The sequence below is a fragment of the Cygnus olor genome, chromosome 1 (assembly GCF_009769625.2).
Source record: "Cygnus olor isolate bCygOlo1 chromosome 1, bCygOlo1.pri.v2, whole genome shotgun sequence".
Classification (NCBI taxonomy): Eukaryota; Metazoa; Chordata; class Aves; order Anseriformes; family Anatidae; genus Cygnus; species Cygnus olor.
In genome coordinates this window covers 188,544,376-188,569,258 of record NC_049169.1, presented here as the reverse complement: position 1 = coordinate 188,569,258, position 24,883 = coordinate 188,544,376, and the positions used below count along the sequence as shown (strand labels likewise).

The following is a 24,883-nucleotide window of genomic DNA, read 5'->3' as shown; positions in this document are numbered from 1 at the left end:
AAAGTCAACTATATTCGAAGTACTTGGTAGCTTCAACTCTGTCAGTATTTGAGATGGCTGCAGCATGATATATATTTTTTTAATTGCACACTATCAAGAGTACTCTCTAACAATGGAAACGCCTCCTTTCTAAGGCCACTTTTTAGAGTTTACATTTAGTTCATCCATCCCTAACATCACAACCATTGTGATTTCTGAATGCGTGATGTTGATGAAATGTTACAAGCCATATCAAATTTCTGACACATCAAGCAATATAGAACATTTAAAAGGAGATTTCTGAGTATTATGTACACAAATCGTAGCACCCACAAACCGTCTTAGAGAGAAAACGCAACGCATTGGGGCTTAACACATGGTAAAAGGCTTCTATCACACCAACAAAATGGCCCCAAACAACCAAAGACGGCACCATTGTTAATTTTAACTTCTGAAGAAGGTTTTCATTTTTATTTTCACCTCCAACATCAGAAAGAAAACTTTCTATCCAGCTTTTGGTTAAAAGCCCTCTTTGGTTTATACAATTCATGTTAAAGGCCTGAATTTACCAAAAGTAAAAACATAAATTTTGGGTGACAAATAAAATAAGCTTTTCAATCAGTTGAAAGAGAAAACTGACTGGATTTAACATATGCATACGAGTCATTAGAGCTCCTGTCCACTCTGATTTTCACAAAAACTACTCATTTCATCATGAACTTTAAGCCCAGAATAGAGGGACAACGGCTAAGGTTCTGACCTTTCAAAGCACGTAACTATGTATGCAAGTGGCATAAAGTGCAATAGGGTTTTAAGCAGCGCAAGTATCCAAACCTTTTTGAACTGGAGCCTCCAGTAACTGTTGTACATCAGATTATTAGGAAATACATATTATAGTCTATTTTAGTTCATAGTTTGAGGGACTGGATTGTCCCCCCACCCCCGTCTCACACCTATTCCTAACACTGAGATGGAGATAGTACACAGAAGGGATCTGCCTGCTACTGCAGCTCCTGGCAGTTCCTTTATCCCATTTACACCACATTTACACTGCCTGCTTCCATTTTCAAAGTCTGCTTGTTTTTTTCATGCCTTCATTCACAAGTAATTCCACTGGTTACATGGCAAATGTAGATACACATCTGAAAGGCAAACGGTGGTATCTTTTTTGGGTTAGATTACAAGTTCGCATATATTTGGTATATGAAATGGAAATCCCAACAAGCACAGCTGCTGCTGCCAACAAGCTCACAACAGCTTTCCACAAACAACTCCTTTTCATTGAAGCAATTTGCTAACTTCAAACAAGAAAGTAAGCAAAGAGTCTCCGAGACGTCTATAACGTGTAACCCAGCCATGCAGGCTTATATTCCACTTAATATTCCATTAGGTTAATATCTAGACTCACAGTCCCGTGTTCAGTGTGTAACTGGATGCCCAGGAAAGAAAGGGAGCAATCCTCCCCCATCCCCCCCACCCCCTTTTTTTTTTTTTTTTTTTTCCTGTGGTCTCTAATCCCAGCCACCCAGGTTAGGAAATTGTACATCCTATGGATCCTTCCTTAAAAATCTTTAAAAATTGTCGGTATTTTCAGACACTTGGTCTCTTTACCCCCTTCCCTTGCCATAGCAGAATCACACCTACAACAGATACACCAGGCTGCTTTCCCTGTCTGAAGTCAGTAGTATTTCCTAGGTAGTATTTTCCTTCAATAGAAGTTGATGAAGGATTTGGAAGCAAAACTACAGATACCAACTGAAAGCATCAAAAAACTTTTAAGAGCTCTTGGATCCTAAGATCAGCACGCATTCGAAGAAGAATGAATTACAAGTTTCCACTAAAAACAGGGTTACAGTGCAGAAGCTTCTGAAGATCTTGGAAGATCCAACTTAGAAAAGAAAAAGACTGTCCGAGTAAAAGAAAACCAAGCATATAAAGAAAAAATCCACCTGCTCTACGCAGGCAGCAGAATAGAACGTGTGTACTACAAAGGACCATCAGACAAGGGGATGGCAGGCAAAAAGCGAGACATGAAATTTCTCTAAACTTAGGCTTACAGAGTTGACCGCCTCCAGAATCCAGAGTTACTGGTGCATGTACTAACCAGCAGTGCTCTGTTGAGTAACCTCGTGCCAACTGCAGAAGACTGCTGGTAACTTGGAAGTGCACTGACCAAGGGTAGCAAAACATTCAGAATGTACTAGTGGCCTGTGAATGACACAAGTGGAATACTTGCTCATCTTCTGCAGGTAAAGGAGAACGTACAGGTTGGGTCCACCCATCTCACCAGGAGAACCAGAGACTACTTAAAACATGGATCTTGAACTGATCAAAAATGGTAGCTCTAAAAGACAAGTAACAACATCTGCCACAAAATTCTGACACTGAGAATTGAGTTAACCAAGTCGACAAAAGGCATAATGAACAATATTTTTCTCTGCCCATCTACAGCAACAGATGAAGCACAAGATGTTTTCTGCTACAGGCCATTAATGGTTAGCTCCTTGGGCTTCTACATATAACGTGGGGAGAAAAGCGTGCTGTCAAGGGACTTCTGAACATGAGTGACACGTTACAGCTCTAAGGAAGCCAAAGCTAGACTATCTTTGATATTGCTATTTATAAACAGCAATTTCAAAAACTCAAGTCACATCTGTTTTTCCCATTTGGGAAATTATTTTGGATCTTGTCTATGCAGAGAAAGAAAATCTCAAGGAAGAATTAGAGCATTTGTGGTTTAAGTGCAAGTGATGATTAAACACGCTACAAGTCAAGACCAGTCAAGCAATATAAAATGAGCTCTTAATACAAAGTAGTAAATGCAACGCAGCTCTTCAGAAATGGGTATTTATTTATTAACAGATATTAGATCTCCCAATGCAAACCCTGAAAGGAAAATAGAAGTGAAGTTAAGTGGATTACTTAACTACACCAGTGTTTGCACTGATACCAACTGAGTCCCTGCTTTCAGAAGAAGTTTTCTGCTGCTGCCATCAGGTAACAAAAAAATAAAGACTTCTCAGTCTTCCTCCACTATGGCGCAAAACTAGCGAAGACCTCAGAATCCCACAAAGGCACAAGATTAGTCCTTGCCCACAAAAATATTGCTTGTAAATCAACCCTGAGCATGAGCTGTGATTCTAAGTGTTAAATCTGCTTTCCAGTCACTGTGAGCCAGTGCCTAAGCCCTCCCATCAGAGGCTAAGGATGCCATCTTTAGACGCATCACAGCAAAAGAATAAAAGTTAACGAGATCACGTGCTGAATATTGGATGTAGTTGTGTTTATACTCAAGACCTAAAAATGGTGTCAGAGTGAAAGAAATCACAAACCCAGACATCCTGATGGGAGCCAGTGACCTGGAAAGTGACAGTGAAATATGCTTAAGTCAGTTGGTTAGTGACCTCGGAAGGGGTAAGGGAGAAACATCATCTATCTGTAATTACACACAGGACACAGCACACAGACAAAATGCTTGGTACTAGAAAAAATAAACAGGAGCTCAGAACAAAAACTAGGAAAAATGTCCCAATTCTGAGGGTTAATTATTCAGGTAATCTAAAACCAGACAGAGTTGTTATCAATAACAAAGAATATCTGGTGCAAGGAATATCTTTCAACGGCTCCCTCAGAGGGCCAAGATGACTTGAGCCCACAAATTTGGTAAGTGGATACCAAATTAAAAGGTGAACTGAAGTCATCATGTTAATTCATAACAAACAGTATTTTCCATTCCATGAATAAAACAACTCTTCCATTTTTATATCTGAGTTGCTCTGAGGTGTCAACAGGGACTTTCATTTTATTTTTGTGTGTTCTCCTCTCACTCCTCACAAAAGCAAGCAGCCCTTAAATCCAGGCAACAAACATCTGGCTTTACACATTCAAATGAGGAGCATCAAAACAAACAGAATAATTCAAAGCTGACCACAAGGTCCCGCTGGCTCATTTGCTCAAGTAATTAAAAAAAGATGAGCTTCACCACCAATTAACCTACTGAGCACTAATTAGTGTTAATGAGGATTTGCCATACTTGGTAGAGCTTGATCCAGAATGTCCTCCCCAGTTCACTAATTGGCTGGTGGCAAAAGCAGGACTCACAAAGAAGGGAAGGTTAAAGTGGATGCAGGTGTCTCTTAAAACTGGATCTTCCCTGAGAAAACATGCACAGCTTAGCTTAAAAATAAACAAATAAATAAAAATTCAAGGCCCCCTCCTTCTCTCACATGAACCAAACTCTTATGAAATGAGTTTGTGTTTTATTATGATTTACTACTGGAGATATAAGACACAGGCACACCAAATGGGCAAAGATGCTTAGCTGCTATTGTTTTTGACTTGCTGCCCTTCTGGATCATTCAGAATTCGGTCAGACACATATGAAATGATCTGGTTTTGTTTCCTTCCTTTCCACTTTCTTGAAGGCAGACTTGAGCTATCACTGAAGCCTCACTGAGGCTGCTAAAAACTACACAAAACACAGAAATGTTTATATTCCAGCTGCTGTCCCTCCACTGTAATAGCACCCAATGAACCAATGGCAGACACATGGCTGTTCAGTTCAGCACACCCAGTGTTACCCTCATGGGTAAGCCCAGAAGACAAGAAAGCATGTGGAAGTTTTCCCCATCATTTCAATAGCTATAAATCCCCTTGCCCTACTGCCTACAGGTGCTGTATCACCTTTTCTTCTGTCCTATGCTACTGCCATGGCATCAGCAACATAAATCACTGTACAGCTTGGTTTAAACCAGAAAACCCTGCAAAGCTCAGGCTGAAATTCTGTCCTTAATTCCATGGCATTCCTCCTACCCATATGCACTTTCAAATGGCACAGAAGATGAACCCTTGTTTAGCACCTTTATTCCCCACTATCACATTCTGTTAAGCACCTCGTTGTCCAAGCAGCCCTAGCTGCTTGCATTCATCTCCAGGTGCAAGTTACATCCTGGAACTTGCTGTCATTGCACTACGACAGCAGGGAGGAAGGGGAGAAGAGAAAAAAAAAAATTGCAAAACATCCAGTGTGGCTGAACAAGTAAAAAGATCAGAAGTTTCTGTCCCTGACATCTTCAGCTGGGGATTTGATTTTGAGGGGCGAAGAGGATGCTGCTCTCTCCCTTTTTAGAATTTAGAAATAAAACACGGTAATTAATTTCTTCCATACGTTCCATACAGTAATTTACACAAGTTTGTTGTTTCTTTGTTGACGTGATTCTGTCTCTGAAAGCTGCATCAACATAAAATATGAAGAGAAAGAAAAAAGGTCTGACACAACCAGACTCCTCCAGCTTTGATCAATCAATCACCAAGCCATTTACAAGCAGATTGTTGATTTTCATTTCAATCTCTTGGTTCTCAAACTCCATTAAGTTTCTCCTAAAGGTTAATTAGAGGTTCAGGTGTGACAAATTTTACATCAGGATGACCTGGCATGGGGGGGGGCTCACAGACCCCTCCCCAGCTGCTAGAACATACCAATTATTCCTGAGGATGCATTCACTTCTCACCAGTTCCATCCCTCACCTTTAGAGCTCCATAACACTGCTGAAGCAGTGTCAGTCATGGCTCTGATGGACAAAGAGTAATGCAAGCCAGGCAGAGGCTGTGCCCACACCTTTGTAATTGGTCTGAGGAGACCTATTTGTCTTCCTCATGTACTCCATACTCCCCACTGCCTGACTGCACTCCCCAGCACAGCCACAGGCCTTGATTTAACTTGTTTTCTCCCAGTTTAGGCTCAAGTGCATTACTCAAATTCACATAATGGAGCTGCTAAACTGGAGTTATGCAGCAGGCAGAGAGATGACAACGAGCGCAGACTTGGCATAAGGAGAATGGAAAAAAAAAACTTCCTTATAGACCAGGAGCTCAAAATTGAGCAAGCGTGCAAATATGCTCAAATGCGAGTCACACCGAAGCTGAGGATTTGGCAAAACCCTGTACACTCACATACCCAGAACAACCCCAAGGCTTTGGAAGAAAGGGCTGTGCATGTGGAAGTTGCAGCCTGAGCAAATACGCCTCCAAAGCCCAGAGGATGGAGGTATCACAAAAAGAAATGGCCCTCCAACAGAATAGTCAAAGTAGCAGCTATGGACTTCTTCTGGTTTCTCTGCCCTGATCCACAAAGGGGAGATGTTATTTTTGGTTATCTGTCGTTGGATTGCAGGAATGTTTTACTATGAGGTCAATCAGGGTAGGAGGTCTTTTTAATTTAAAAGGCAAACAGGCATTACTGATAATGAAGCTGCAGTGTAATCAAAGGAAATCTCCAGAGCATTTCACAAGGAAGTGTCTGAGATTTCTAAGTGGCAAAACAAAAATCAGCATTTTCTTTGCTGAGTCAGTGTCTACACACACTGCTTTATCACTCAGGATGCATCTGAAATGAGGAGACATCCAAATCCAAGCCCCTTCTGCCTTCTTCTGTAAATACTTGGTGAGCCATCCACAAAAAACAGGCCGTGGCTAGAAGACCAAAGGGTCTAGAAGACCAGGCTGTGGCTAGAAGACCAGGCACACAGCACAGGGAAGCGTGGCCTGTACCACTTGCAGGCCGAGAGGTGCAAGAAGTTACCTATCACAGGCAACTCCTGCACCAACACAGCCAGGCTCTAGGGAGTGCCAAGTCCTGGCTAAGGGTTCAGCAAGAACTGACTGCCCAGGGAAGCTGGAGGCATTGCGTCCTGGCATGGGATAACATCTCCAGGTGGTGTTACCTTAGCAGCTCTCCTCAGCTGCTTCCCAAGTATATGTCTGCCACAGGTGAGAACTCCCTTTCTTGAGACAGAAGGTGGCTTTTTAAGGAACTTGCCTTCTTTACAAGTTATTTTTGACATTATCCAGCCAAGTATGTAAGCATCAGATGTATTTGGATGTGCAGCCTCTCAAGACCAACTTGGAGCACACTGAGCAGCCAAGCAGTGGTGACTTCTCCAGGTCTACAACACGTGGCACCGAGCTCTGCTCACAGCCACTGCAAGTTGTTCATCCTGCCTGGACGTGAGGAGGTTAACAGTGTCAGGCAACTTTGGTGGAAGCTCCAAAGACATCCTTTGTGGTCACCGATGGTTTCAGCAGCTTCTATACCTATCATCCACCCTGCTGCAACTGTTCAGGAGTTGTTCAAGAGCAGCTGGAGAACCTGACTGCGCTCCCCACACCATTCCACTTCATTTGGTTCATATATCCTGTGAAGCCATGAACAGTTGAGCTGATCCAACTGAGGAGACGTGGCAAGGATGGGACCGTATGACCACGGTTGGTGAAGAATGATCTGGGAAACACTTAGGCCAGCCCTGCACCTGCAAATAGGCACATAAACCCATAGCCCTCTCAAATGCCCTGGAGAAATGCTGTCATTACAGCTTGTGGTTTGGTAGTGTGATACTCTACCAGAGCAGAAGCTTTCCTCTCCCATTATATCTCAGAGGTTTGCATGCAGGATCCCCAGCACAGAAGCCAGCCTGCAGCAGGCCCCCAGCCAGGTGCACATGGGTCTACCCACATCGCCAAACCCCCTTGCGCCAACACAGAACCACCTCACAGCAGCAGACACGCCGAGGCACATCATGGGTTTCTGCCAGCCCCATGTGCAACACCAGGGCTGTATGCTAAGTTTTGGGACCAAATTCTCCACTCTACGCCCACAAAATCCTCTTTAAGTTGGTCCTTAAAGTCATATGGCTAAAAGAAGAACAAAGCTTTCCTTTGGGTGACAAGCAAGGATGATTTATATTTTCTTTTGTCATTACTGATGTCCTAATGGAGAAAAAACAAACAGATTCCTCCCGTGACTTCTGAAATCATTTGGACAATGCATTCTAGCCTTCATTTTCAAGGCTGCTATTCCTAAACTTTTCCAACACTACTACTTCAAACAGAAGGTGGTATTACCAAGCACATTTTAAAAGCACCATTAAAAAAACATCAGACATAAAACATCACATGCCTCTCTGAAAATCAACAAGCCTAAGAAAATAATAAATGAGATCTCTCTACTCAGAGTGCCTTCCATTTGTAAGCACTGGAAACATTAAGCATGTGTTTATGCACTTCATAATCTGGGGGTAGGGGTAGGCCTAGGCCTCACTGTCAACTGTCCCAAAGCCAGTTAACATAAAGCTGAAGCTGCTCAATTTTGCCTTCAGCCTTTCCAAAATGTGGAAATTGATTCAATTTAAACCTCTGAAAGGCAAAAATGGCTAAGTATGACTTGGTGCTTTTCAACTACCCTCCCTTCAGTATCAGTGCTGTTTACTTCTCGTCCTTAAGTGCCTCACTTTGCACTTAGTCTAGTGGGTGCTTGGTCGTATCCTCTACAGATAAGGTGGCAATACAGTTGCAATCATAACATTCTTTTCCTAGTCACTCATATTTTTTCAGAAGTAGTCACCTTGGAGGTTGAAGTTTTCCATGCTTGCTCTCTACACACAGGTGTGGTGTTTTGATTTGTTTTTAAAACACATCTTGAGTAAACATAAAATAACTTGCGTTCAAAAACTCTAAACCTTTTCCTACCATTTTTCTCTAGCGTTTTTTTTTTTTTCCCTAAAGAAAAGGAGAACAACAGCTTGCAGCAACAACAAAGACTGATGAGTTTGAAAGTGTCTGGATACAATTTAGAGCAAAGCCCAGGACATTTGGTTGATTTGGAAAAAAAAAAAAACCAAAACACCAACCAAATTGTTTTTCTTTAAGCTTAAGTATTTTGAAATTGTCCACTAAGTATTCAATATCTAGTACAACTTTTTGTCTTCTTGTCCTTGCTAGAAGTAACTCAGTACTTTAATCTTTGCCACGACTGCCTACCATCAGAGGAGGAACGCTGCTGCCCTGCCTCTCCTCGCAGATGTGTCAGCCAGGGCACGAGCCAGGGCAAGACTGCTGAAGCCATTACGCTGGAGTAGTTGTTATGGAGCACTTCTCCTGCTGTGCAGCCTAGAGGGAAGATTTCTTCTTCTCTCCCCTGCTGAGATCCCTGGTGCCCAACCCAGTAACTCAGGATTAGGCATCAGACAGACTGGCCCCTTAATCAGTTTTATCTCGTCTTGTTATGTTCCTTTTTTTTTCTAATCTTCCCTTTCAATTTACAGCTTCATTTTGGCCTTTGTGCTGATACTGTACCTCCGTCAACTTTGACTTCGCTTGCAGATTTGATCACAGCCCTAAATCCTTCTCCAGGTCACCAGGTTTTAACCTTATTTGTGCACTGGATCTCCCTCAAGGTTATGTGATAGGCACAATCAGGATGTGAAGTAATTAATTGCACTGGAAAAGGGGCACGTCAGCTCCAACTGGTTCGTGCTAGCAGCTGGGCACTTGGGTCCCCGGTGCCAGCAGGAGCGTGGTAATCCCTCCTTCATCCCCCCACCAGATTCTGACATCTCCTCCCTGTGCTCCCTGCCACCCCTGCCCCACTCAAAGCAGAACCAGGCCTGGTAACTTGTAAGTGCCTCAAACATACAAGGCTTAAAAATGCCAGAATTTTTATTAAATATACTAATATAAATATTAGTATATTATTAGTAATAAATAATATTACTTATTAAAATGAGGCAGTAATGTGGCAATTCTTTACTGCCACGGGACAGGCGGGAGAGGGGAAGGGACAAGTGTAAAATAAAACGAAATTAAGCATTTTCCATCTACCACACATGAACGTCTACCATATGGAATCAAAGAATTTAACAAAAAAGCACTGATATCATTTTATGTGCATTTTGCTAGTAAAAGGAGTCTAATATCTTTTTACTAGTAAAGCTGCAAGGAAAAATCGTAAATATGCCAGTCACTTTGTTGTGTACGCTGTGGAGAAATCTCGCCTTTCCTTTCCAGAAATGGTGTGAAGACCATCTGGAAAAATTGATAAAAAAGCCTCTGAAACCTCAAAACCAAAACATACCTCTCGCCTCTTCAACCTCGTTTTATGCTCAGCTGCACTGGAGATGGGCCCGATTCAGATCACGGTCATGCATATCCACACACCAAAGTCAGCGCACTCACGAAGCAAGGACTTGGCTCCAAACATCCAGTGCTGCTTAACCAGTTGAAAATGCAAGACTGAGTTTGTTTTAAATAGGATTCGTTGTACCTGCTGATGAGAAGGGGCCTTACTGGCACGGTCTCCCTGTTTGAGTGGATGTAATTTGGAATGCATCACTAAAGAGACAAAATGCTTTGAAATATAATGAGCCCAAGCCTCGTTCCTCTTGATGTGAATGAAAACACTTGCCTCTTCCTCAGCAATGAGGAGATCAGGTCCTCAAGCTCATTCACAGGTTTGTTAAAAGAGGAAAAATAAGACAATTTTAGCGTTTCTGCTCCTGCCCAGGCAAGGCTGGAGGCTCCACTGCCCTCAGCGACGTGCGCAGCCCCAAGCCCGTGCGGGGCATCCCTCCTCCTCCTCCCCAGGGACCCATGGGGTAGGCAGCTCTCCACGAGTGCCTGTGCCAGCTGAGTGAGCGACTACCCACCCCGTCACACCGCTATTGAAATGAGATAGGCGTCTGCGCTCACCCACCACATAAAACCCGGGCTGAGATCACTACAACAGCTTGCTCTCGGGGTGAGAGCCAGTCATGCGCGTTTCACTCAAGCAACGGGCAGCTCTGGTGAAAAGCACGTAAGTGAAAGAGGATCTCCACCAAAGGGGACAAACAGCGGAGAGACTGTGGGGGGACTGTAGTTTTAGGTACACTGAAAACCAGCATTTGTTTTACAAAGTGGAAATAAAGGAAAGAGGTGGCTAGCTATCGTCATCATGCTTCTGGAAGTAGACGAGTAAAAAGGCATCCTGTGAAAAATGCTGTGCAAAAGCATGATGCTGGGTTTCCTTGTCAGCTGCAGCCCTACCAGTTAGTTCAGTTCTCTGTTAAATAATACACATGGTTTCCAAAATTTCCAAATAATTTGAAGAAATTGCTCCCAATACTTAGGCAATGCAAGCACTTACCCACAACACTGCAGACGGGCCCTTCAGCTCCTTGTAAAGCAAATGAATGATGAAATCTGCATCGCTCTTCAATATCAAATACTCTCCTAATCCCAGCCACCAAATGATTACAAAATGGAACAGAAAAACAACCAAAAAGCTACTTTCAAAAGGGAGCCCAAGGCAGAGAAACCCTCCACAACAGGAAATCTACTGTCACAAAGACTGTGCTGCACACCTTTGTTTGCTCGCCAGTCGTGGGCCATCGGAGCGCTGAAGTGATGTGGGTTTCCAAAATAAAGTTTGTTTTGGTCACTAATCAGGCTTTACTCCACCTGAACTCCTGCTGACTTCAATGAGAGGTTAGATGGAGTGAAAAGTGAATGAAGACTTGAAGATTTGGCCCTTTATGAGCCAAGACTTTGTTGTAAACATACCTCAAGACACACACAAAAAAATCCCTGCAGCTGAACTCAATGCTACTTTTGAACACAAATCTGTCGAAAACCTGCTTGTTTTCTTTGTGTAAATCTTGCATGTTAACATGATTAGCTCTGCTGGGCAGGTGTCTCCACATGTCCCTGTTTGCTTTGGCACACGAGCTGCCCCTCTCACCTCTCTGAATTCATGTAAATTTGGTGCTAAATCCTGCCCTTTGTTACATGAGAGTGCCAGGCGGCCCTCTCCCCTCCCGCACCACGGCTCGCTCACGTTGCGGCCAGGCTGGATGCCAGCCCAGCACTCCTGGGTGCCAGGCTGGGGAGGACCAGCGCGGGTACTCATCTTCCACAAGCTGGCGTGTGAGCATGACACGGGGTCCCTCGCTAACCCCTCACTGCATGCTCCTTCCTCTGCTTCTCAAACCATTTCTGGAGTTGCTGGTTTTCAAGGGATTTTCCCCTGCTTAAATCCCCTGCTCCTGGAATTGTCTGATTTTGTGATCACTGCAGCTTCCATGAAAAATAAAAGTAAGGTCTTAGGTGTCCAGATGCGATATAGAGAAAAAATGAGATCATGACCCTACATCTCAGAGCAATACACTTAATATCATCCCTTCAAGCATTACACTAGTGTTATTTGCAGGGTATTTGGGACCCAGCTATAGCACTGAAGGCACCGATGCTCGTCCCTGCTAAAACCATCCCTCATCTACCATTTGCTTGCTCACTTACCATTGGTAAGGCAAAAATGTGCACCTGCTTTTTGAGATCAATAAAAGCAAATACAAACTTTCAGAAACTGCTCAAAGGTCCCAAGATTCAGAAGGATACAACCGGCACTAACAGTCAGTTTTTTTTATTAACCTAGAAAAATGTCTCTAGCAAGAACAGTTGCCAGGGTGAAGACCTTCTGAAGCGGGATGTGGATATTTGGGTACCAAGTGGCACAGGCAGATCTCCCAGGGCTCCTACCCAAATTGCAGGGAGGACCCAGGTGCTGTCCTCCTCCTGCTTTACAGCAATTCGGCTGAGCCACTACAAGTGCTGGCACCCTGTTGTGCATGTCTCGATGCACTCACTGCCTTCCGGGGTTCGTGAATCACTTTTTGTTTAGCAGAATAATCCATCCCCATCTTGCACCTCATTTTTCTCCAAAGGTCTAGGCAATGATAAAAGCAATTAGCTCCCTAAATCCCTCTCTTATCTGTAATTGGGTGTGATTTTTTTTGTTGTTTGTGAAAAACACTGCACAAAAATAGTGTCCCCTACGTGTGACAGGAAACCAGGCCCTGACGACAGCCAGCTTATCTCCCACAGCTGCCTGAACAAACCAACACCTAATGGCTGTGTTTTCGGGAACACTTCCAGCCAAGAGCTAACGCTGGCACTTAGAGGTGACGGACAGACCTGTGCAGTTTTAATACAGCTCTTCGCTTTCCATTAGAAATGAGGGGACTCCGGTACCACCCCCTTCCTGCATAATGTCACACCGCCAGAAATATCCTGAGAGCAATGGGTCTGCTGGCAGCAGGGGAGAGCAGTGCACGCATCTTGGCACTCCTCATTTCTACTGGCCTCAAGGACGCTTTTAGAAAATAATATGAACCAGAGATGCTCTAAGTGCAGTAAGGTCCCTCTCTGCCTCTTTCCCACCCTCACCCGTCCCTTTGGACAAGGGCAGGATTTCAAGCAGGTGTGAAAGAGCCAGGAGACAAACAAAAGAGATAAAAGGCAGAGCGACTCTGAAGAGCACTCAGGAGGCCACATCACAAGCACAGCACACCAGCTCCTAGCAGGCAGAAGCATTCTACCATTATCTAGTTCACAGATGGACCACCCAGAAAATCTGGGAGCAATTAGGAAGGAGAACAAACAAATGCATGGAAAGAAGGGGGGAGGGAGAAGGGGAAGGAGGGCCAGAAGGGATTCCTTACATCATCTCCATGCAAGCGTTTCGAGAATGAAGTGAAGCTATATGGAGGAGGAATGCAGATGAAAGAGTTTGCAGTGAGAATGCAATAAAATAAAAGGCTATGAAAACACACGGGGTATGAATGAATTACAACATGGCCATTAAACTTACAAAAAGTCAGGACAGTGTGTAAACAGAGAAGAAACCCATCAAGTTCTAGGGGACATGTACACGTGCTTATAAACAGATTAAATGCTGTCTCTGTCACTGCTAACAGTGCATCAACCTGCCTTCCAACCCATGGATTCAGCATGCAAAAAGCTGACTCACTTTCCCATGTGGCTGTCAGCAACTGGCACTTAACACCGGCAGGAAAACATAAATGCAACTTCGTCCTAGACATGGATAGGAACCACAGCACCAAGGAGCTCCTACCATCAGGACCACGTGTCTGGGAACAGCCAGTCCTCAGCAGGACCCGATCCCATTAGCTTGGCATCTGACTGGCCTAGCCATCAGCAGGTCTCAACACAAAGCTGCACTTTTTGTGCATTCTGGCTGGGAAGCTAACCTGATCTTAGTAGCAAGCGCTTCGGCTCCAACTGGCTTCAAGGTGTCTACTCAGGCCTCTAAAAGCAAGGCCCGTTTTTAATGAAATGGCGGATTTCAGGCAGCTTTGTTGCTTTTAGTTGTGGCACATAGAACATCATCTTTGTTGATGAGCACTGCAAAGTTTGCTTTTTCTTTTTTAAATGATTTGGTATGCAGTTTGCAACTTCTGCAAGTGAGCACAACTTAAATACTCTGTTTTGCAGTACCCAAAAGTCACAGAGGAAAAATAACTCAAAATAAAACCTGAACATACCAAGCATTTTGAAATGATTTTAATCAGTAACACTGTGTTTACTTAGTCTTGGCTTGTGAGAAGCGTACTCTGATCGCTAAGGCCATCTTACAAACACACTGAAGTTCACAAAAGCATCTTTTAAAAACTTTTCAGTTTACTATAATCTTGGTAAACTCACTCCCTGATAATTTTCCCTAAAAAAAAAAAAAGGGCTTATTAACTCAAAAGTTCAGTTGAAAAATCTACTATCCACTCATCTTAGCAGCAGCTACAATATGGCAATTAGTTTACCTTAGAATAGACATCAAAGGCTCAAAGGATGACCCTGCCCTGTAAGAACAAAATCTTTTAAAAGCTCCATTCCACTCAGTTTGCTAGTTTATAAGGTTTGCTAAAATCCAGTTTAATGATCATGTAGTTTCTTAGCAAGTCATGTGGTGCCATATTGTTTAGGGAACAGAAGAGTTAGTTCTAAAACCTTTTTGAACTCGGGGAGCTTTTCCAACTAGCTGATGCAGAACCACATTCTACGAGGGTAAATGAAACTGTTGGATGCAAAAGCCTCACTGTGATTTTCTTTAGCTTCTTTCACAAGAGACAAAAGTTCCCACACAACACATACTCTCCCCTTACAATGAAGGATTCAATAATAGCAATATGTTCAAGTCCATATGGTGTGGCTACAAGGAAGAGGCACAACGAGAAACTGAGAACCCTGAATGCAGAGGCCTGTAAACTGCAGTGGAAAAAAGCAGAAGCAGAAAAAAAAACCCACAATCCCAACCTTGAGGTGAGAATGAATGAAGGTGTAGGGAAACACCAGATTAGCAAGTTTTCCTTTTAGGTACAGTCAGACTCTCCTCATATCCTGTGTCACCAACAGTTCCCTCCCCCTAATGTGGTTATCAGATTGGCTTTTATTTTTTTTTCTGATGGCAAGGAAAATATATGCAAGAAACTCCTCACAAAACCAGTCTAGCCCAGTGGCCAGGTAACAGCACCACATGTCACCAGGCAAAAGACTGAGCTGCAGTTTCCAAATGCAGGCTCCCAGCAGTAACACAGGAGAAATGAAACTGGAAGGGCTGGCTTCGGTGGGGGCAACAATCATTTATGAAACAGAACAACAAATGAATAATATAGGACAGAAGCCTTCTTACCCTGTCTGGAATCGTGTTTGAATGATGAATGAGAAACAGGAAGGGGAAAGGATGAGAATGGTAATTTTTTTTAAACATCATCATAGAATTGCCCTACCTCTTTCCATTACTGTCACGAAGCATGGCTTTTCCCAGCTCTCTCGTCTTCATCTCCAACTCCTGAACTTGCTCCAGCAATGTTTTATGGTAGGTGTGCTTTGCCCTGTACCACAAAGACAAGAAAAACATACAAAAAGCCACATGAACATTGTGTTGTTACAAAAGCCCAATTTTACTTCTCAGATGAGAGGAGCAGGGCTCTCCCTTCATAGGATTTTGGAAATAAGGCAGAGGATGCATATGAACAGTCAGCCAAGGTTCACAACAGGAAATATTATGTAAGAAACTAGAAATCAGAATGACTTCAAATTCAGCAGAGCTTGTCTGCGTCAACACAACACTCAAGACATAACCAACTAGCAATGCTATCAAACTACGGAGTGCTGACACCGCTACTGTGGGACTGCTCAGGACCTGGGCTCTCAGACAAAAGACCAGGGATTCATTGAATATTCATGGCAGTAAAGCTTGATTCCACTCTGTTTTTTGAGCTATGCTTTGCACTGCTCTGAAAACCCGAGAAGAGTCTCAGATGATAATTGCCATTCAAGCCCCTTTATTTTCATTTATCAGTCTCAGACGACTTGGAAAGGCACTTCTCTCCCCACCGAGCTTTCAAGATGACAGCAACAAGACTGGCTGTGACCTATTTTCTCAGCCTGGGGATTCAAAGAGGAATGTATGTGTAACATATGTAACCAAAATTTGGAAAGCAATGTCCCCTTGTAGCGATTAGGACTCTTTTTTCAGTTTCACCTCCTACTCCAGTACTATTATTACTAAATTACACTGGTATAAGGAGAACCCAGTCCCCCTTTGTCTTGACATTTACAAAGCATTAATACAAAACGAGGGGATCTTTCTCCAGTGGGTAGTTTTTGAACAGCTTCCTCTTTGTGTCACTTAAAGGAGGGCAATAATCCCATGAGATAATATTGATTTGCATGTGACTGCACCATAAACCTGAAAACAAGATGGAAACAAGTAGGTTGAGACATCCCTTGCTTCACTTCTCGGCACTAAAATTATATTCTTCCACTCTAGAGGTGGCAAAAATTTCTTTTTAAGTTCTATAAAAATCCTGCATGCAGATTCTATAACCCTTAACCAATGATGTAAAACGCAAATGTCTACCTCCCTCTAGCAGGAAAGTAATAACTGGTGTATATGTAATTAAAGTAGAACGAAGATGCATTTATTTTTAAGAAGCATGATTCTTATCACTCCTTCCACGGGGAGTAAGGAACAAAGACCACAAAATCTTTTCTGAGTCTATTGTAGATGACAGTGGCTTGATATTAATAGTGAAGTACTTTGGTCTTTGTGGTGCTGAATTAGGCCTCAAATGTCTCAAAATGACAAGCTAAAATGAAAACCACTTCTCAAAACATATCTGAATTTAAGAGGAAAAAAAAAGAGATGCCAGCAAAAGATGAAGCTTTGAAAAATCTGGAGGTAAAAGTGGTATCAAGGATGTACTTAGAAGAGCACCCAATCGAAACCACCAAAGGAGTACGATTTGCAAGGGAACGCCTACAAATTGTGGCAGAAGAAAACAGAGTAGCAAGTATATTTTTAAACTCAATGTCTCAAGAATGTGATTACCCATAGTTGCACAGAAATTATTTAGATTTGAGTTACTATAACTAGTTAGGCTAATGATTAGACTCTTTGAGAATGGGAAACTAGTGATTTTTTCATTCTTACAATCTTTACAGCTGACTTCACTATCGCACTCACTCTTTGAGTAAATACATTAAAACATTGACCTTGAACACATCTTTTGCCTTTTAAAGAGGCCATATCTACTAGTGTAAACTTGAAGACTGAGTATGTTTGGAACTTAAAAAACCCTTTAAAACCTGTTCTCCCCACAGACAAGAACGCAGAAACCTACAAGTTATTCAGTCTCTCTCTCCCCCAAGGTTTCTTGTTTGTCTTGCCACACAACATAATTTGGGATGATTTTCTTTTCCCTTAGAGTGAATGCCAAATTCAAAATTTAACCAAATGGAACTTGAGCAACAAAGCACAGCAAAAGCAGACACTGCATAGCCATTTCACAATACGGAAAAATTAATGTTGCCCTGAAGTCAGGGGTACTGAAGCATTTTATAAGCAATGTGAAATGGTGGAATACACAGACTCTGCTATGGCTGGGTATCCATAAAGCAACGATAAGCACTCAGGTAGTTGTTATGCATTGAGTCACTCCTTCACTTGGAGCAAGAACATCCATGGAAGAATCAGTAATTAAGTATTTATAAAAGAGCCTGAGCTGACCTATCCATGTTTCTCCAAGAACAAATACTAAAATAAGGCATTACAATTGCCTCAGAGTTTGGGCTTGCTCCCATCAAAGTCAATTGCAAATATTCCATGGACTGCTGGCAACAGGACTGGATACTTCATGATTTTTTCATGATAGCACACTGTTAACTTTTGATACACAAAAATAGAGGTAGAAGTCTTAGCTTTTATCTTGTACTTTACAAGTGGCCCTAGATACGTGATCAGCCCTCAATAAATTATGAGCTCTTGTATTCAACATTACTGTTCATCTGAAATTTGATGTGTTACATAAAGACAGGCTCACCTTTCCCTCACACACTGTGAAATTAAGATCATAAGAACAGGTAAAGGGTTATCTCTGCATTTTGGGTGGCTCTTCTCCTTCCAAGCCAGGGAAGCACATAGCTTCACATCACAGCCCTAGGAGGCTATTTAGGGGGTTCTGGAGACCAGAACTTGCCTGGGAGAAGCGTGGTTATATTCACAAGCTTTTCTCTAAGCACGATGTCACCTCAGCTGTAGCTCTTCATCATCAGCATCACCTTAGGTATCTTGTGTTTCAGGGAATGCAAGCATGGGAAGAGCTCCCGTACCTTCTCATTTATTTATACTGCTGGAAATGGCAAGTACAACATGCTTCTTTCCCCAGCCTTACCCCACAGGCAAAAAAGAGGTACATCAGGACTTCGGTTGGAATTGGAAGGCTCAGGAAATTTCTCACTATAACACTAACTGTCAATACGCCATTTATTAATGAATTCTTGCCCTCTTCCCTAATTTTGCTGGAATAAATTCTACATTTTTATGACTCCCTAATAGCTTTGTGGGTCAGAAATTTCAAGACTTCCTAGCACCAGTGTATTCAAGTGATGTGCCAACTGCAAGGAAACACTCACCTTATAAAGCTCTGTACATTTCGATGGTAGCACAACTGGGACTTTTATAAGGCAAAAAACAAATCCAAACAAAGCCACTGAATTTCAGGTAGTGGACCAAAATTAACAATGGGGTATTGCAACCAAGTATTAATAATAAGTGTCCTTCCATTTTTAAGAAAGTTTTCCACTGTTCCTTGATTCAGTTTAAAAGATATATATATATATGTACACACACATATTTAAATAAAAAGCCTGGAGCTGCAGAGAACATGGGAGGTAAGAGGTGTGTTGACAACTGTAGCCTGTGCAACAAAGGGAACATGTAAAACTAGCTCATGTTTGTCAGCATTACAAATTTTGACACTGGATACAGCACAGCAGTTTAGAAACAAATATTTGCACACATTCTTATCCCTTTTAGCCTTCTTCCAGATGAAAAAACAGAACAAACAACCCCCCCCACACACCTCTGTACTGTGTTTTTCTGGCAGTATTTTGTACTGAAATGAGGTGTGTACCTTTTGGGTCATGTGGATGCTCTTTCTGTGGACACGTGCTTCATGCCCAAAAGAAACTGAAAGGGACAAATCCCATGACCATGAGAAGACAGAGCTGATGGAATTTTATGGCCAAAACCAGATTCTGCTGAATTACAGACAGCAATGTGGTGTAACCGCTGCTGTGGAAATGTGCTGTCTGATTTCCAGAGGCCTTGGGCTCAAGTTTTGAATGGCAAGCCTCTCGGAAAGGAAACAGACCTTTACTCCTTCCATATGGCAGTGCTGATAGCTGTGTCATTTCATTTATCCTAGTTAAAATGCTAATGGTGTTAATTTTTCAGTGATAGGTTAAAAAAAGAAGTCCTGCTTAGAGAACAGATTTTTTACTTAATGTTGATAGGAGCCTCCTGTTTAAAATCTGCTGGGAAAATATCCAGCGTATCAATCACACACGTTTGTCTTGAGAGCTTCACAATCTTTGTACATTCTTGCTCTGAACCATTGAGAGGATTATGTTGCTGATACTTCTCTAAGAAATATTAAAGAACAGGCTGAGTCAGTAACAGAGTTTTAAATGAGTAATAGCTGAGGATGAGCCTGCCATGGTCTGGCCTGTTTTACAATTCTTTAGTCATTTTTGCCAAGAACTGATAAGAACTGAAGACAATTTCAGGACATTGAACATAAAAACATCTGAAAAACTAAAGCACAGTCTTGGGCACCTAAATACATATTTGATCTCTGATGCTGCAAACAGTTCAGCTCCTTTCTGGCTTTAATCACAGAAGTAGTCCCACTGACTTCTAAATATGTGATTTTAAATCATGCCTGACACAGGAGCAGAACCTGTTACGCTAAATGAACTCTAAGATTTTTTTGGAGCTTTACAAAGCAGTTCAGTGACACAGCTAACTTACGTATCCAAATTCAAACATTTTGGCCTCAGCTTTAGAGTTTTTAAAATGATTTTCAATTGAAGAAGCTTAATGAATGCAACAAAAACAAACAAACAAACAAAACCTAGTAGTGTGCTAGACCCTTAAATCAGAGTTTGGCCTTTACAGAAATTTTACATTATGATATCTAGTTTTAATTTTAGCTCTGTAGCTCATGAAAATTAACCTCAGGAAGAAAATGGGAAAGCATGTAAGAAGTATTTACTGATGATTTGCCTACTAGTAGTTTAATTTAACTGTGCTATCAGCCCCAAAGGAAGAAAAAAAGATTTTCAGATGTATGCCTATTACCTGACTTACCCATTTATGCTGACATTTGAAATGTACCTGTGTTTGGCAAACATTCTGTTTTTATCAGTATTTGCTGTATTTCTCCCTATAAAAGGGATCTTCCTTGGCTAATTGACAGTTCATTCCTGGAGCTAAGTGTTACGTATTATCAAGCTTTCACTTCGGGCCTTCATGACAAGTGACATGCTAGCCTATATTCGCTCTTCACAGCAGCTGGGATCTCTGATTTTGACTGAGTTGGAATGGCCTGGGTCCTCCTTGTACGAGGTTATGAAGCATAGCACTGCCCATGGTTAAGAGAGCAAGGGCAATGCTTTCTTTGCCACTCTTCTAATGCAATGGGAATTTCTAGTCACTCAGAAACCAAGAAAATAATTTCTTTAGGCTAAAGAAAACCATCTCCATAAAGAAAAAATCTTGGTTGTAACACAGCCTTCCAAGGAAAAGGATGAATGCTTAAGACATTTAAAAAGCAATCTAAACAAAAACACCGACAATTCTATCTGAAAAGGATACTTGTGCATTTCAAATTCCAGTGGCAGAGAAGGTATAAGTTGCCTCCCTTTAAATAAAAATTCTCGAAATTGCGTAATTTCTGCAATAGTTTAAAACTACAAAGTTTTGAGAGGCTTTGGGAATTACACAGGGTTGTATTTCACAAGTCTTGTTCCTCCTCTCCAGGCAGGGAAGGAATCACTAAGACTGTAGAGTCCAGTGAGTACTGCTCTCTTTACAGCTGAATCTTGGAAGACCCAGTTAGGTGAACTGAAAAAGCATCTGACAAACTGGGAGCTTACAAGGCATGGAGTGGAGAACCACTTTTTTTTTCCCCCCCGTTTTTTTCTTTCTGCTCACCTAACCTTAGTCTAACTGAACAAATTATTGGCTCCCCTTTAGGAATAAGAGATCTCAGGTCTGAATTAAATTCGTCTTTACCTACAGGGTAGACAATGCATATAATCTAGAAAGAAATCTTAATTACTAAAGGAAAGCTGCCTCCTTCAGATTCAGCACTCATTCCCTCACATTGCTCATTGAATTGGCAGGTGAGAAAAGGCTCCCGCTTAACTTTGCTCAGAAGTCTTCCAAATGAGTATCACCATTTTGTATTCACTAGAAGGCTTCACAGTTCTTTACAGAATGGCACAGAATGAACTGGACAACATGTGCATGCAGAATAATTGCCACAACATGGAGAAGACTGGTTTGGGACTTACGCTGTCCATGCCACATCTTTAACAAGGCACGCAGTGGGCACAAGAAACAAGCCAAACCAGAAGTATCCACATCTCAGAACCATTCCAGCCTATGAAAAAAAAAAAAAATGTGAGCATTTTCAAGCCATCACACATTACGTGGTTGTTTTCAAGGAAAAGGTGGAGTGATGGCTTCAAACAGGTACTGCATCCGTGATCTGGATGATGTTGCAATCTGTGGGGGCAAGAGAGAAGGGGAAAGTCTCATCAACTCTTAATAGAAATTAGGCCTATGACTGAGGAACAACAACAGCATTTCTCACTAGGATCATTCCTTATGATCCCATATTCCCTAGAATTTATGTTATGCTAATGTTATGTTATTTATGTAATGTTTCATGTTATGTTTCGACTATATCCTTCACTGATATCAACTTGTGGATCCAGGCAGACATAGTTTCATTCGTGGAGGAGAATTGCACCATAAGTGTTTAGCTTGTAATTCTGACTACCTTTTCCGCCCTTTGCTTACTCTCTTTTTACCTCACTGCTCCAGATCTCTGAGCAGCGTCAAACTGACATGGAAAAAAAATGGATGTCTCATTAAAATGTTTCAGTCACATTGCACTTAAACACAGTACTTCCTGCTCAAATTACTGCCGAGACCCAGGGTGGGAAAGATTCACTCTTCTCCCTGCAAACGGCTTTTTACAAACAAAGAGCTCAAAGTTTATATCTGCATTTCTTTCATTGTTGTAATGCTTGCAGAAAAAGCTTGGTAGGATTTGAGAAGGAACACATCCAGAAACCCTGCAAGTCCCAGCATACAGATACAGTTGTGGAACAAAGCTGAAACACGGCACTATTTACAGAAATGCTATTTTACGTCATTTATCTAGAGGTCTCTTCAGGACCTTTTAAAGACAAATTAATGGTAAGAGCCGGTTTGTTACACAGAAGACTGGAAACAACCTCACCACCTCTTGCATGAGTGTGTGCATACACACACACGTCCCATAAGAATCATTTAGGTTCTCTACTACACCAGAAGTAATATTTTTCTATTGTAACAAATCACGTGCAGCACACGACTGAAACATGAGCTGCAGGGTGTCAACAGCATTCCCAGTCTTGCCGGTGGATACTGCCATATCCCTTCCCCAAAATCTTGACTTCTCAGTTGCTTGTATGCCACATATAATGCACACGTGTACCGAAAATGTTTGTGTGTGATGCAGCCAAAGGCCCGGAGGCACATACCCATGGACACAAGGCACATACCCATGGACACAGAGACGAAGCAGCTGATGCATAGGTGAAATGCAGGTGTGGCTGGTTTAGCTGTGCCACACTTGTAGCACACAACAGAAGAGCAGCCCGCACTGTGGGAGCATCAGGGAATTTTACAGACAAACACAAGGCTGAACTACAGGATGTGAAACTGAACAAAATGCCTCCAAGCCTTCGAAATATGCTGTGAAGACAAAACAAGTAATTACATGCTTTGTTAAGACAAAGAGGGTTGATATCAAGAGAAGGACCCACCACCATACAGCGGATCATGAGAACTGAGGACAGCCATCACGCTGCATTGCCAGGATGTCACCCGCAGCACCCAGCATCTTCTCCCTGTGTTGTTCCCTATTTCGAGTTGTCCACCTCTCAGTCCAGTCATATTCAGCTAGCAGCAACTTGCCCTTGGATCGCTAAGTACTGAGTACTTCCAAAAACATTTTCCACTTCTGAATGTGCAACCCTCCACGCTGCTGCTGGACTAACAGATCAGTGGTAAATCTTGTACTGAAACCAAGAGCAAACTAGACTGTGCTAAAACATTTATGGACATTTTGCCACCCACACGGACAGTAAGCAAACAAATTCCAGTCTGAGAATCAGCTCGCAGTTGTGATCCCTCATGCCTACTTTCACATGAGAATGCCAGAAGCACGCAGTCAGTTTTGATATATGCTTATTTAAAGAAAAGGATGGGCAGGAATTAGAGGGAAATCTTAACTTCATTGTTAGCCAAAGGACTGAACTGTAATAACACAGTGGCAAAATATGATGAGATTTATACTCGTGCTTTGCTTTTCCTTGGCTGTGACCCTGAAAACGCTAGCTGTTTAATCACATCAGCACTTCCACTGACCATCCTTCCACTGCTTGTGCTAATGAAGGCCAAAAAAGGGCCCATCGTACCCTATATGCATTTTCTGGTACTAGAAGCAAAAATATTTCACATTTTCCTTTTATGTGAAAGAAACTCAAGGCACTTTTAATGCACAGAACAATCCAAGTATGCATTCAGTAGAAGTTTAAATGCCTTTTTTTTTTTTATTATAATGTTGTCAACTCAGTCAATAGCTACGAGCTTGGCTATTTCACACGTTAAGCTCTCTGCACTAAAGAAGCAGCCAAATACTTTTTGCCTGCAGCTACGCATTTTACTTCAGTGTTAGCCTGTCGGCAAACTGCACCACAACAGTAAAACCATCCATCTCAGCTCACCCTCTGCAGCCACTCACGGTGCTACCAGCAAGCCTTTTTCCACACAACCTGCTCCAAGTTTTTCTCCATTCCTGAGCTCACCTGGAAGGTTCCTTCCCTGCTCATTTCGTTTCCTCCTGCAGTTATATGTCTGCTAAGCTGCCTGGCAGTGAACTGGTTTGCGTTGCAGGCACAGACCTGAGTTCTGCCTCCCCTCTGGCAGGGTTACGCCATCCCCTTGCCCAACAGGAGCTCCTCAACAGAGGATCCCCTGGAAACCCCCTAACGTGGTGTGGGCACATCCATAGCCAGCATTTTTGGGATGTTCTCCAACGGGGCTATGAACAGAAGCTATAGTAAGGACACCTATATATCGCATCAAAGCCTTCACAGCCCTTCTCGTGTTCCACTGCAGCTGCTCAGCTGCTCACGACAGCAGTGACGACCGCCCTGCAATACATCTTCAGGGAACGCACCCCATCCATGCCCAGCCCCAAACAGCAACATCCTTCAACTATCAGTTATCTCCTCCAGATAAGAAAAGCAGAGCTAATAAAGAGGAACCACCACCTTTTTTTTTTTTTTTTTTAAAGGAAGGTCACACTGAAGTTTGTTTTTTAAACACATTCAAAATTTGACCACTTCTGTCATTACACAGGCCCCATGATACGCAACAAAGTCATTTTTAGCCTGTCCGCTGGTGTAAACATCAGTGCCTAGCACATCTGAAGGCAACTACCAGAAGCCATTTATCACACGGCATCCCCCCAACACTCGATACTAATGCCTGTCCTCCTGCTGGAGACCCCGCAGCTTAAACTGCTGCCTTCAGTAGACTGCTGCCCAAGCACTGCCGAGGCTGCCACAGTACAACAGCTCGTTTTAGGGGATGGTAACATTTGCTAACATA

The 24,883-nt window shown here is 42.4% G+C and overlaps 1 protein-coding gene across 9 annotated transcripts in view; it reads right to left on the bottom strand.

Annotated features, from left to right (window-relative positions):
• ATP8A2 (ATPase phospholipid transporting 8A2) overlaps positions 1-24,883 on the bottom strand; it is a 328,555-nt gene that overhangs the window by 14,101 nt on the left and 289,571 nt on the right. For all 9 annotated transcript variants that reach the window (XM_040543949.1, XM_040543951.1, XM_040543954.1 and 6 more), the window contains 2 exons: positions 21,508-21,596; positions 15,372-15,476 (listed from right to left, as the gene is read on the bottom strand). In XM_040543949.1, coding sequence (XP_040399883.1) covers positions 15,372-15,476; positions 21,508-21,596 — 194 coding nt within the window. The remainder of the gene's footprint in view (positions 1-15,371; positions 15,477-21,507; positions 21,597-24,883) is intronic.